General features: G+C 41.7%; 2 protein-coding genes across 4 annotated transcripts in view; one reads left to right on the forward strand and one right to left on the reverse strand.

The window, feature by feature from the left end:
• The window catches only part of LOC119492980 (actin, non-muscle 6.2-like), an 840,607-nt gene that overhangs the window by 203,901 nt on the left and 622,406 nt on the right, over positions 1-14,300 (forward strand). The gene's annotated exons all lie outside the window — the stretch shown is intronic.
• The window catches only part of prdm6 (PR domain containing 6), a 107,733-nt gene that overhangs the window by 14,835 nt on the left and 78,598 nt on the right, over positions 1-14,300 (reverse strand). For all 3 annotated transcript variants that reach the window (XM_037777881.1, XM_037777882.1, XM_037777883.1), the window contains exon 7: positions 10,552-10,942. In XM_037777881.1, coding sequence (XP_037633809.1) covers positions 10,552-10,942 — 391 coding nt within the window. The remainder of the gene's footprint in view (positions 1-10,551; positions 10,943-14,300) is intronic.

Raw genomic sequence — 14,300 nt, forward strand, 5'->3', positions numbered from 1 at the left:
TTCACCTGTGGCCGTTAAGTCAACGACAGTCAGCGTCCTGTTGCTGGCGCTTGTGCTCGCTCTACATAGACATGAAGGAGCATCGCTCAACACAGTGAGGAGACACACGTCAGCTGAAAGCACAATATCACTCTATATTTCAGCTGCTTGGCAGTAATGTTAGCTGACCAGATGAAGGTCTCTCCATGAATCAATGCTGATCCTAGTGTTGGCTTTTACCTTAAAGTTAACTTAAACCTTAAAGTTAGAGCTGTAACCACGACAGAAGAGTAGGACAGGAAATATGAGTCTTATGTTCAACCGTATGACGATGCAGACTCCCCTTTATGACTCAAATACCAACACATATTAAGGCCATATTTATACGAACATTAGCACCGTGTGAGGAAACGCAGTCCTCTCATTCATTTCAATGAGACAACTGGAGGAACCTGACGCAGAATAAAAAAACAAGCACACATTCCTGGTAGAGTAGTTTGTAATGTGAGCGACGTAATTCACCGAGACAGAGAATAAAATGATGGTTTGTTACGAGACCCGATCCGCGCCACCAACATGCAAAAATATACATTAACTCAACCACCGCAACCCGACCTGCAAACCACCGACTTTATGCATTATAGTAGCACAATAGTCAGGACAAGAAGGACAGAGACATGAAGGACTGAGAGAGGGGAAGGGAAGGTGGAAGGTGACAACAATAAAGAGAGGTTTTGGTTTTTAAACTACGATATTGCAGGTAACTGAGCAGCATCCCTCTTGGTGCCTGTTAGCGTCCCAGTGATTCAGTCTGACAGTGTTACAGTCTGTTGACAGCACAGACGGACAAATATGTTCAGAGTCAACACGCGACCGGCTAACCAAAACACTAAATAGACGCTTCGATTTGGTTCACAGGGAAACTAATAATACTTGGTTTGGACGGGCGATGAGAGTCGAGTCGGCTGCCACGATGTTCCCACTTATCCTCGCCTCCCGGGTGTGTGTGTGTGTGTGTGTATGTGTGTGAGATCTATAAAATTAGTCGTTTTCAACACGTCTGTTCAGGACAATAAACGTCGCGTCGGCTTTCAGCGCAGCGTGTGGTAACAACAACAGAGTCGGTGTCAACGTGTCGCTGTGTCCACACCTTTAACACACGAGCTGATGACGGAGACAGACTGTAGGACTGCATGCCAACCAGATCCTCACTGCTCCGACTATTAACACGACATGGGAATCAACTTTCTTGGCGCACATGCATGTTTTCATTTCATCAGAGAGGTCAGAGGTCAAGCAGGTGGTCAGGAGCGGGGACAGCAGGGCGGGACGGCTGCCCACCGACTGCAGAACAACATTTTAAAACAGAAAACTACACCAACGAGAGGACGTCGGAGAGGACTCCAGCAGATCTGTACAAAACAACGAAGGAAGGTTATTTCCTTGTGACTTCATAATAAAAGCCTCTCTAAATGTAACCCAAACACAGGAAACACATGGGAACAGAGAGGTAAAGTGTCTAAGCCCCTCGGCCACCGGGTTACTTAAATCAACCATTTATAAACCTAACCCGTATTACATTTAAACAAAGTAAGCCACAACACTGTCCTGAATTGTATTCGATTAAAACATGGAAAAAAAAGATAATTTCAACTTTTTCAAACACAAATAAACTTGTTAGATGAACTCTGTAGAATCAAGTGTCGTACTTGATACTGATAAACTTCACTAACGCACATTTCTCGCTAAGGATATGGCTGATTTTATTTTTTAAATCAACAAAACCAATATATACAATAATAATTATACCATAAATATAACAAAAATGTGGCCTTCACCTATTAACTGTCACTCAAAGAGACACATACCAACCAGGAAGAGACTCAAAATGACCACAAAGAAATATCAAAACAACTACAAAGAGACTCAAAACTGCTATGAAAAGGGGCAAAACAACCACATAGAGACACTAAACAACCACAAAAGGACACAAAACAACTACAAAAAGGGGCAAAACAACCACGTAGAGACACTAAACAACCACATAGAGACACTAAACAACCACGTAGAGACACTAAACAACCACATAGAGACACTAAACAACCACATAGAGACACTAAACAACCACATAGAGACACTAAACAACCACAAAAGGACACAAAACAACTACAAAAAGGGGCAAAACAACCACGTAGAGACACTAAACAACCACATAGAGACACTAAACAACCACATAGAGACACTAAACAACCACATAGAAACACTAAACAACCAAAAAAAGGACACAAACGACTACAAAAAGGGGCAAAAAAACAGACAAAAAAATAAAAAGAAACTACAAAACGACCAAAACAATTACACAGTGACACAAAAAGAGGTTAAACAATATATGTCTGGACCCAGGGGCCCATTGTCTCTTAATCCACCCATGTGACTAACACACTTTCACTGTCATCCATCCAAGAGCTGGTAAAAACACAAAAATGTGTCTCTAGGAAAATTTAAATCGAATCTCTCATTATAAATGTAAAGTCAGGGTCCGAAATGAACACCCGCCAAGTGCTAACTGAGGGTAAATCTTCCCTTTGGCCATCCGCCCACAGTGGCAGGTAAATGTTTGTACCAAAATAATCACATCATAAAAAACTATAAGCTTGGTTATAAAAAAGGAGTCCAAATGGTTGAACGAAACCGAGTAAAAATAACAGTGAGCATTAAATAACTGACAAGTACGTTCATGAGCTCAGGAGGTAAAAGTCGTTGGTTTTGGACTGGACCTCAGTGACTCAGTGAATGTGTGTGTGTGTGTGTGTGTGTGTGTGTTTGCAGCATGCAGTGATGCAGAGTGAAGTGTGTTGATTGACCCGTATGGAGTCGGTGTAATCCATATGGAGTTATATCTGCGCTGTGAGGACGACTCGTCTGTCCGCCTATGTATGAAGACGTTATTCCCCCCGAGACCAGCAGCTATAAATCACTGCTCCCGCCTCGTCAATACACAATCAATGGCTCTCTGAACACACACACACACATATATATATACTGTGTGAGCAGACATCCACGCACAAATAACATCACTGGTAGACCCCCATAGAAACACACCAAACTCTTTTCCTTCATCTACTTTTCTCTCTGTCTCCTCCACCGACATCCCTCTCTCTCTCTCTCTCTCTCCCTCTCTCTCTCCCTCTCTCTCTCTCACTCTCTCTCCCTCTCTCTCTGAGTGTATTGACCAACCTATTAAAGCAGAAAGCTCACATAATGTCCTCTCATCAACCGCTTGTTCTCATCAAATGAGCCCAGAACAAAAACCAAGCAAACAGCCAATATCACGTCCACAGAGACGGTCTTGGCTTTGTTTCTTTAGGAGGTGGGAGGTGCATTGTGGGTAGTGTAGTTTAGAAGGAAATCGTAGTCATTAAGGAGAGCTGGTTAACGTTTTCATCCATACTAGAACACATACTATCCTACCACTGTTTGTCTTTGTTTTAACGGTGCGTTCACTGACGGCGTGTTCTTAACAGTTGAACTCGACCTCTGCAGTGTTTCTACTTTAGTCTAATTAATTTGAACATGTGAAAAGTCTTGTGACACCAAATGACAATCAAATTGTCTCCTAAAAGTTTCCATAAAACTAGGGCTGTCAAAGTTAATGCGATAACGCAAATTTGCCACTAGTTTCTTTAACACATTAACGCAATCAATCTTCTGGAGGTTGTAGCGGGCTCAGTTTTAAAGCTAGACAGAAGATACTGGTATGATATGAAACTAAGATTAACTAAATTAAGGAATTCATCGGTACCAACCATGTCACACTAGCTTGTCATGAAGGAGGTTAAATAATGCTCTGAACTTACGCTAAATTTTGGCGGGGAAAAATTGTCATGGGCATTTTCAAAGGGGTCCCTTGACCTCTGACCTCCAGATATGTGAATGAAAAATGGGCTAAAAACCAATATGGCGATGGCCAAAACCCAATATGGCGACGGCCAAAAACCAAGATGGTGACGGCCAAAATGCAGAACTCGAGGCTTCAAAACGCGAGTCCACAAACCAACGGTTGACGTTACATTGACTACGTCTACTTCTTATATACGGTCTTTGGTTTTAATCTAAACAATGATGTTTTTACTAAACATAACCTAGACGTTTTTAATATTTTTGTCTTGTTTTGTTTCCATTTACAAAGTAAACTACGTGTAAACTACGTGTTAAAAACTGCGGCCATAATCCAGGAGAAAATACGTTTCCCTCAAAACGTAATTGAGAATGCAGATATGGGAACGTAACTTTGTAGGAGAATGGATATACAGGTGATATCTGATAACCAGCAGTTGCTCATGCTTCAAAAAAAATGTAAGTGTCCCAAAATGAAAACTAAATAGATAAAAAAAATAATAACATTAATTTAAATAAAAACTAAATCTCACTCAGGTCCATTGTGTTTAACCACAGTTACAGCAACACACAGACCTCCACTGAAACATGTTAGAATCCACCCGTATGCAGATGCAACACAAAGTAGGTTTTTCATTAAAGCGGCAAACACGACAGATAAAAATAGACTTTGAAGGAATTTCTACGAGCCCGTCCATCACAGAGATGGATCTGTATTAGTTACTCCTGCGGCTACACGCTGAGGAAAAAAAAAGAAAAAGAAAAGAAAAGAATACAGTAATTTTTCAACACATCTGTGTGTGCAGCAGGGACAACACACACATCTGTGTTAGTGTTAAATGCAAATAATGTCCTCGCTGTTGGGTGATAAATCTCCTGAATGTCAACAGTCTTGTTTCAGCCTGACATGCAAACATTTAAATTGTGTTATTGTAAATTTTCTCAGCTCTTAGAGCAGAAACACAGAGCCTTCAACTCGCGTTAAAACATTTTAACATCAGTGAATCATTTATATTTTGAGACTTTGAGTAGTACAAAACAATTATGAGCACCACTGGACCATCATATTCTCACATTCTGCTGTAATGAAGATTAAAAAGGAAGGTTGTGCAAGTCATTTTTTAGCATATAGTTACATTACAGCTCCTTGAGAAGGTTATTATTTTATTTAACTCTATGTGGACACCCATAATGCTCCCTTCACCTCAAAGCTACCAGCGAGTCGAGTGGTTCGCCCAGCTGAGAACAACTCAACTATATATATATATATATACAGTTGAAACCTCTTATAGTGATCAAAAGGTTTGAGACAGAATCATTCCTGTGCTTATGCTGTTTAAATAATTCACTTAAAGTAATAAAGTAGTCCGCTTACAGGGTTCATTTGGGGTATTTTCATACATAAAAACATCTGGAAAAACATAACTAAAACTACGTTAGACTAACGTTAGTTGAATTTTTGTATTTTACTTTACTCCCATGATGCTTTGCCTCACGGACCGTCTGCTTTCGGGCTGCATACGTGAGGCTGATGCTGCGTGCTCGTTGATATCATGACGGGGAAAAGAAAGTCATTTTCTCTGAATGAGAAACAAATGCGCACGGAGAAATCACTGTTGTCAGGTGGATTGATAACGCCTCGTCATGTCATGCCCAGAAAGTGAAACTTCTTCCGATCCTCAACCCGTTCTGCGGCACACATGCAGACCGGCGCCCGTCTCCCTCCACGCCGCTATTGTCCTACCCTCCCCCCGGCAAAAGGGCGCCGTTCTGCATGCACACTCGCGCTGCAGAGCCGGCCACAAACGGCAATAAGAGGCAGAAGAATTGACAGCGAGCCAGTAAATAGAGAATCAGTCCGTTTCATTACTTTGTATTAGAAATGAAGCACAGCAACAAACATAACATTTGAGTCTAGATTTGATCCAGTCTGTAAACGTCTCAAAACAAAGTGTTTTATAATACTTCATATACCTGCTCTCACTTTAAAACCACTTTTGTATGTACCGTATGTGCCATCCATCATTTTGTAGATGTATGTGTGTGAATGAAGCTTAATATATCAACAGAAGTAGATCGTTAGAGTTGATCAGTGAAGGCTAATTGGACTCAACAGACGACCTTCAGCTCAATCTCATCGACAGGTAACGTCTGTAGAGACACGACGATGAAGGTCAAACTTACAGCTGCTTTTATCTGCTTCAACAAACAACACTGTAACCACAAATAGATAATTAGTGATAAATTAATGCTAAGTGGCTAATTAAAGTTTAATAGTAATTGGAGACTGTAGATGTTAATTAGCAGGTTAGAAGCCAGTCTGGAGTCCCAAAGGTCTACAGTAAGTGAAAAATACCAACCTCAACACTAAATGTGTCCTCAATGGTAGTTCTTAAGGTTTTTAACCCCCTAACCCATGTTATGATCTGAGCATATTGTTTTATGCTAAATGCAGTACCTGTGAGGGTTTCTGGACAATATCTGTCATTGTTTAGTGTTATTAATTGATTTCCAATAACATATATATACATACATTTGCATAAAGCAGCATATTTGTCCACTCCCATGTTGATAAGAGTATTAAATATTTGACAAATCTCTCTTTAAGGTACATTTTGAACAGATACAAAATGTGTGATTAATTTGTAATTAATCGCTATTAACTATTTTAGTCAAATGAGAGCCCTAATCAAAATCAATCTAATATCATCGACATCTAAACGCTGGAAACATCAAAACCAAAACCATTTTCAGGTTCATATTTGGGAAAACGTCTTGCCTTCCTTGTCAGTTACCTCAGCTCGGGGCTCTTCATGTTTTCCAGTGATGGAGTTAAACATATACTCATGTGACATTAATGGAGTATTTAGTAATAGAGAACTGTATGGAAAAACTGAAGACCCCTGAGCTGAGGCCAAATCATTGACAAGGCATTGCTAGATGGTTAAAAACAAATGACAAAATTAACATTTAATTCCTCCATAAAGTCGACTGTGATGATACACACTCTCAATCAGCTGTAAGCTTTCTGTCCTTTGCTATACAAGCGTGATTATATCCATATACATACATGTTTTATTCATAAACAACATGAACCACCAGAAGGAGATCTGAATAGTGAACATTGGAGATCAAAGTGGTTAGTAAAAATTACTCCACTTTCCATAAAAGCACTAATGACTCTTTTAAACACCAGTGCAGTAAACACATCAATCATAAACGCAGTGGTTATTAATTTCCTTCATTGCTGTGGTTTATACCGCGTTGCTTTTGTAATATGTCAAACCTGTAAGTGGAAACGCAGTCCATTTATGTTCAGATTTTTTTTTCCTGCTCCATCACTCATCGTCATCACAAAACTTTAACAGTATCCTACATCCCGACAACGGTTTAAAAACTGAATCGAAAGCACTTCCAAGGCCTCATTGACATAAACAAACTGCTCCGCTGATGATGGATTTTGTTGAAATGACACACAGGAGGGGAAAAACTGACACAGAAGACGAAAAAGTTCAAAAAAAGAAACAGTCAGCAGAAAAAAAAACAAACCTGAAAGAGATGGAGCTGAGAGGAGGTGTGTGGTGCGTTTTTTTGAAGCTGATATAAAGAGCCATCAGTCTTCAGCTCCAAATGTTCCCATCAAGTAAACATCAATAAATATGTATGAAGGGAGAGAGAGAGAGAGAGAGAGAGAGAGAGAGAGGGGGATGAGAGGGGGAGAAGAAATCAAGAAGGGAAAGAAAAGCCAGACTCCTTTATTCACAGATACTGTACTACCATAGTGGTCTAAAGTCTGAAGACTGAGACCTGTCTCTTTAAAGGTAGTACAGATAAGTGACTAATTAAAGTAACCAACATCAAGGGTGGTAACCGCTTCAATGTTCAACCACCTAGAAGACCCAAAACCTCCTTAAGGTCTACCAGAACCACCTAGAGAACCACAAGAACTCCCATAATGACCACAACAACATCCTTAAGATTCCCCAAAACAAAATAAAGTAAAACTCAACAGAAAGTGTGTTACGTCAATACATAAAGGATTGCATAGGGACTCACAGAAACTTTATGGAAACTACTGGAACCACCTAAAGGAGATAAAAAAACACAATGACCACAAAACAAAACACCTACAGGGCCCCCTAGAACCTTCTACAGGACAACTAGAACCCCTTACATGACTCCAAGTCCTTCCTCAATGACCAATATAACCACCTAAAAGGCCTGCAGAACGATCTCATTACTTAAAGATCTATAGGATCCCAGGATCCTCCTGAATGACCATAAGAATCAGCTTAAGGACTCCTAAATGGCTGCTAGAACCTCATGAAGGACAACTAGAACCCCCTACAGGACTCCACGTCCCTCCTCAGTGACCACAAGAACCTCCTAAACTACCTCTACTACCACCTACAGGACTCAAAGAACCTCCTCAATGACTGCTAGAACCACCTAAAGGACTCCAAGAACCTCTTCAATGACCACTATAACCACCTATAGGATGTGGAGAACTTCAACAATGACTGCTAGAACCACCTAGAGGACACCAAGAACCTCCTAAATGACCACTATAACCACCTGTGGGATGTATAGAACTTCCACAATGACTGTTAGAACCACCTACAGGACTCCGAGAACCTCCTCAATGACCATTGTAACCACCTACAGGATCTACAGAACTTCCTCAATGACTGCCAGAACCACCTACAGGACTCCAAGAACCTCCTCAATGACTGCTAGAACCACCTACAGGACTCCAAGAACCTTATCAATGACCATTATAACCACCTAAAAGGCCTGTAGAACTCCCTAAATTACTGCAAGAATCTATAGGACCCTAGGATCCTCCTGAATGACCACAAGAACCAGCCTAAGGACTCCCCGATGACTGCTAGAACCTTCTAAAGGAAAACTAGAACCCCATACATGATACATAGTCCCTCATCAATGAATTATAACCATCGTTAAAGGATGTAGAACTCCCTCTATTACTACAAGAACCTCCCAAAGGACCACCAGAACCTCACACAGGACCCCCAAGATCCTCCTGAAGGAACACAAGAACCAGCTACTTCTAACTGACAATATTAGATTTGAATCGGATATTTGAATCATCAACTTTCAGTTTGAAGCCGTAGAAAAGACGTCGTCTGGCCGGCTCCAGGACTTCAGGACTTTGAGCAGAGTGATGCTGTGATTGGCGTACTGGTCTAACCCCAGTCCAGATGAGGCACAGTGGAGGCCTTAAAGCTCCAGGACTCGGGCCTGTTTGGCTTGTTCAGCTGAATTCTATCTGCTCCTCCGTCCCATAAAACCTTCCTATTGACAGGCAGCTCCACATCGACCCCCCCCCCCCGCCGCCACCCGCCCACATTTTTCTTCCCTATGAGTATTAGTTTATTGAATAAGTGGCATCTGTTTTCCTGGCCCCGTCACCGTAAGGCGAGGTATTTCTCACTGACGCACAGCGTTGATTTATACGCCGCTCTGACTCTCCCCGCAAAAAATAAAGCTAAGCAAAAAATTTCCAATACATCCTCCGCCCCCCCCCCCTCCCCCACCTCCCTGCCCCGACACACAAATACAAACACATCACATCTCCTCTTCCTCCCTCCGCGCTGTATATAATTAAGTTGGCAGATGTTATACACACTCAGACACTTTTACACTCTCTTCACTCTCGTCCACAAACTCCCACTTTCTGTCACACACAAACGGTGTGATGATGAGACAACCGACGTAATAAATTACTAAACTAAACGTCTGGTTTGCCGGCTTCCTCTGGAAAAACTGCAACAGCAGGTTTTAAAAACTCAACTGCTGTGTCATGTTCGTCATGTTAATGCAAATACAAGTGTTCCTGGCTAGATTACAGATGACATAGCAAACACTGAGTGTCCCTACTCAAAAGGAAATGAATGGAAAAATCAGATTTTATTCTTGTTTAAGCCATCAGAAGTTACAGGAAACAATCGTGTATCTAGCCAGAGTCCTGAATTTAAATATACTATTTGTGAATCTCAGGATTGTAACAGCAGCTACCAATGTTGTATATACATATTACATTCATCCATAACCCTTTTTTAGTGTCCATATAGCGTCTCTTTCTGGCAGAAAAGCACCCGCAGGGTGCCGTGAAGAGCTTCATCCCACCGTTTCATCAAAAAAGCTTTGTCAAAAGTGTTGTCCTTTTGGATAAAATTTAAAAAATGTTGCGCACCCTGGACTTCTAACCCCCAAAAGGCACAACTAGATCACACTGTCAACCATCACACCAAATTTGAAGTTCCTAAGTTAAATAATTTTTGAGTTCTGCTCCGGAAACAAAAGTGTGACACGCGAACGGACTGAAGTACAGACACGCAGAGCGCTATATACCCCCGACTACGTTGTCGCCGGGGTATAAAAATGTGTCTATGACAACATAGCACCACTCTAACCACCGTTGTATGACAGAGTAGCTCAGATCTGGGCGTTATACGGGCCTTGTGATGGTTCTGCCTGGCCCGGAGGTCTTAGACAAACCACACAATTTTACTTACGTAGCTAAAAAAACAGTAAAGAAAATAGCTTTAAATGCTATAATTTAATCTAATGATAAAATAGAGGTAACGTCTGGACCCCCCGACCCCTGGACTAGCACAAGACCTTAAGACATCTTAACAGTTGCCATCTTACTTGTCTGGATTCTGCGGACAGACGTGCATCTGCAGCAGGATCCTCTGGGTGAAGGTCTTGAAGCACTGGCCGCACTTCCACAGGTGCCAGTCGCTGAAGTCGCTGCTCAGCTGGCTGGTGGAGGTCGGGCTCGCCAGAACTCGCTGGTTCTTCGACCCCATCTGGCCGAAACTGACGTCGGACTGAACCCCGACCCCGACCTTGTCCAACAGGGAGAAGTTCCTCGGGCAGGGGGAGTGGGGGAAGACCATGGAGCGCATGAGGGCGGTGGACGGGGTGGAAGAGGAGGAAGACGAGGAGGAAGAGGAGGACGAGGGTTTGCCGTTCTTGCTGAAGGATTGGAGGGACTCCTGCCTGGTCATCGCTTCCACCACCGTGGTTGGGACGTTTACTGGAGACAGAAAAATAAAAGATTTCAGGATGCCCAGGGGGCGCTGGAGAACATGGCTATGCCAACTCAGCCTGCTGAAATGAACGCAAAAAACACACACTTAAAACTTGACTTTCATCCGTCACCAGGACAAATTCTCATCTGTGTCCTTAATGAATAAAATCAGTCGTGAGTTTTGCTGCTGTGATGGAAACAGAAAGCAGCCACATTGTCCTAACTGAGGCCAGATCCGCCTGGCTAGCCCAGGGCAAACTGCAGCTCCTGGTTCCAGTGAATGGAATTATGGGTCTAGTTAGGCTGTTTGGAGTCTGTTCGTTAGTACACTCACAGTCACACACTGTTCCTCTCTCTGACCGCAGAGATGTTTCTCAATCTACGGCTGTGGCTGAGGGCCCAAACGGGGCCGCCAGACGGTTTCTGGTGGGGTCACCGCATGATGGCAGTACTGCTACTATTACTACTACTACCAGTACTACTACTACTACAACTACAGTCCTGGTGAGTCTACTGCTACTACTACTACTACTACTACTACTACTACTACTACAGTCCTGATGAGTCTACCGCTACTACTACTACTACTACTACTACTACAACTACTACTACTACTACTGCTACTTCTTATATTATTACCACCTCTGCAGCACTTCTTCTACTACTACTATGGCAATGACATCTACTACAACAATATCATATATCATAACACTGCTTACTACTAGTCCAATTACTGCCATTACTACCTCTACTCTTACTTCAGTAACTGAATCTACTAACATTAAAGGTCTTTACACGCCAAGTCTGTATTTCATGTATGCATTTTTTTAATCCGTCATCCGATAAAAAACGTTACTTAAAGAAACCTTGCACACTGAGTCCGATTTATTTTGTGTTTTATTATTCTATTTGTTGTGTACTACTACTACAACATTTATTACTACCACTACCAATGCTAGAGCTATGAGAACAAGGCTAGAAGAAGTAGTTCAACCAGTGCAAACTTTACAAAGTAAAGATTATACCGTTATTAAGAACATTAAAGTTTGTTCTTACTTTACTTACTTCCAGTTATTGTTCTAATTGTTGTGCATTAGTCCTCTGTGTACTGTATTCTTGAGGTCTCTTTGTGTTTTATGTGCTCATAATGTTATTTATTTTGGGTCTGTTTTGATAAGTGCTCTGAAACAAAAGAAAATCTGAACTTCGAAGCTGTCAAGATAAACGTAAGAGGCAGATAAGACGGATAGATTTAGGATACAGAAGTGTTGCTGGTCAAGTACAATGACATTAACAGGAAAAAAAGACATTATATAAAAGTGTGTAAATTAGATTTTGGGTGAACCAGCTGTCCTCACTTGACCCACAATCCAGCTGTGTTCTTTTTCTGTGGTCCGACCATCTGACAGACCTGGACTCCATAACCCTTCATTATGTTTGAAATGACATTACGAGGGCTCGTCTTACTTTAACTCACTGTGGATGGTTTCACTTTTTTATCCTGTAAAACTGGTTTGTTTGTCCCCCGCGGGGAAATCCATTTTTTGGCATGATCAACTGGCAGAAAGTTGAATCGTCTGACTTCCTCTCTCTTTCCTTTAACAACAGTGAATGATAGCTGTTAGCTGAACACGGCCAAACCTGAACCAGGTCATTTTATTTCCCTAAACTTAACCAGATATTAAACACGGTGGCAGACAGATTCTTTTGGAAGGTAATGACAAATTACATATTGTTGAAAAGTTTGGAATCAGCTGTTATATTGATGTTTTTCCTTCAATAATATCTATTTTAACAAATACAATAACAGTAGAATTGAGACAACAAAATGCATTATTCATATGTGAAATAGTTTTGGCCCCAAAAGAAGAAGAATGAAATTATTCAGGGTGTTTTCACATCAGGAACCAGCGTAAAGTGGTATCGGTGCCGTTGTATCGGAGAAGTTTTGCGAGTACGAGTACATGGGCACAGTATCCGACCCGATACCCGATACTGGTATCAGTATGGGTGCATCCCTACTTTTATTCAATGGTACCTAATATGAAAACATCCTCAAACGTCCATTTAGTGGATGTCCCCGCATTGTTGCATGAAAGGGGAGAATACTGTTGAACTAGGATTTTGAATGAGTTTTCCAGTCCAGAAAAAAGCGTCATTGACTTCGATCATAATTGAACCACAACAGGTCAACTGGGCTCTAAATATTTTGGGTTCCATTGGCACCCAAAATATATACATCAGACCGGCAATACGTCATCCGGAGTAGGCTCTCATGACCACGACCCCTTTTGGGGGAAACCAATCCGAGTCCCTCAGAGACGTTAACAGAAGAAGAAGTTGAAAGATGTCTCCAAACTTCTACTTTAAACAAAGTTGTAATAGTAATAATTAGGGCTGTCAGAGTTAACGTGATAATAACGTGTTAACAGAAATTCGTTTTAACGCCACTAATTTCTTTAACGCATTATCGCAATCGATCTTTCGGAGGTTGTAGCGGCTCAGTTTTAAAACTAGATTGAAGATACTGGTATCATATGAAACTAATACACCTAAAGAATCCATCGGTACCAACCATGTCATACCAGCTTGTAGTGAAGGAGGTTAAATAACGCTCCAAACTTACGCTGTCATGTCCATTTTCAAAGGGGTCCCTTGACCTCTGACCTCCGGATGTGTGAATGTAAATGGGTTCTATGGGTACCCACGAGTCTCCCCTTTACAGACATGCCCACTTTATGATAATCACATGCAGTTTGGGGCAAGTCATAGTCAAGTCAGCACACTGACACACTGACAGCTGTTGTTGCCTGTTGGGCTGCAGTTTGCCATGTTATGATTGGAGCATATTGTTTTATGCTAAATGCAGTACCTGTGAGGGTTTCTGGACAATATCTGTCATTGTTTTGTGTTGTTCATTGATTTACAATAATAAATATTTGGTGTAGGAAGACTTGTGGGGGTTAATTGTGAGCGTTAGGGTCAGTATGGAGAAGTATTAACAGTCCACCACCTCTTTGGGACCGTTGTCCTTCTCTACCATGTAAAATCGGCCGACATCTGTAACTCCTGTTCGTATGTTTAAGATCAAACCATCCACTAACCCAATAGGACCATGCTGTCTTTGTTCCCTCCTCTCTCTAACATCGCCGTGCTGCCCCTCTGCAGTCGGGTCATCATAACCGTTTCCCATCCTTCATCAGCTCACCTCTGTCATCAGGCCACCAGGCTCCATTGATCCTCTAATAACCTTATGAGGAGATAATTACACCATTTGTAAGTTGCCCGACGGCACTATCGACGCCCGCGTTACGCGCCGCTCGCCAACACTTATTCATTTTGCAACAAACATCGCATATACACA

Source organism: Sebastes umbrosus, chromosome 8 (assembly GCF_015220745.1).
Source record: "Sebastes umbrosus isolate fSebUmb1 chromosome 8, fSebUmb1.pri, whole genome shotgun sequence".
Taxonomy (NCBI): domain Eukaryota; kingdom Metazoa; phylum Chordata; class Actinopteri; order Perciformes; family Sebastidae; genus Sebastes; species Sebastes umbrosus.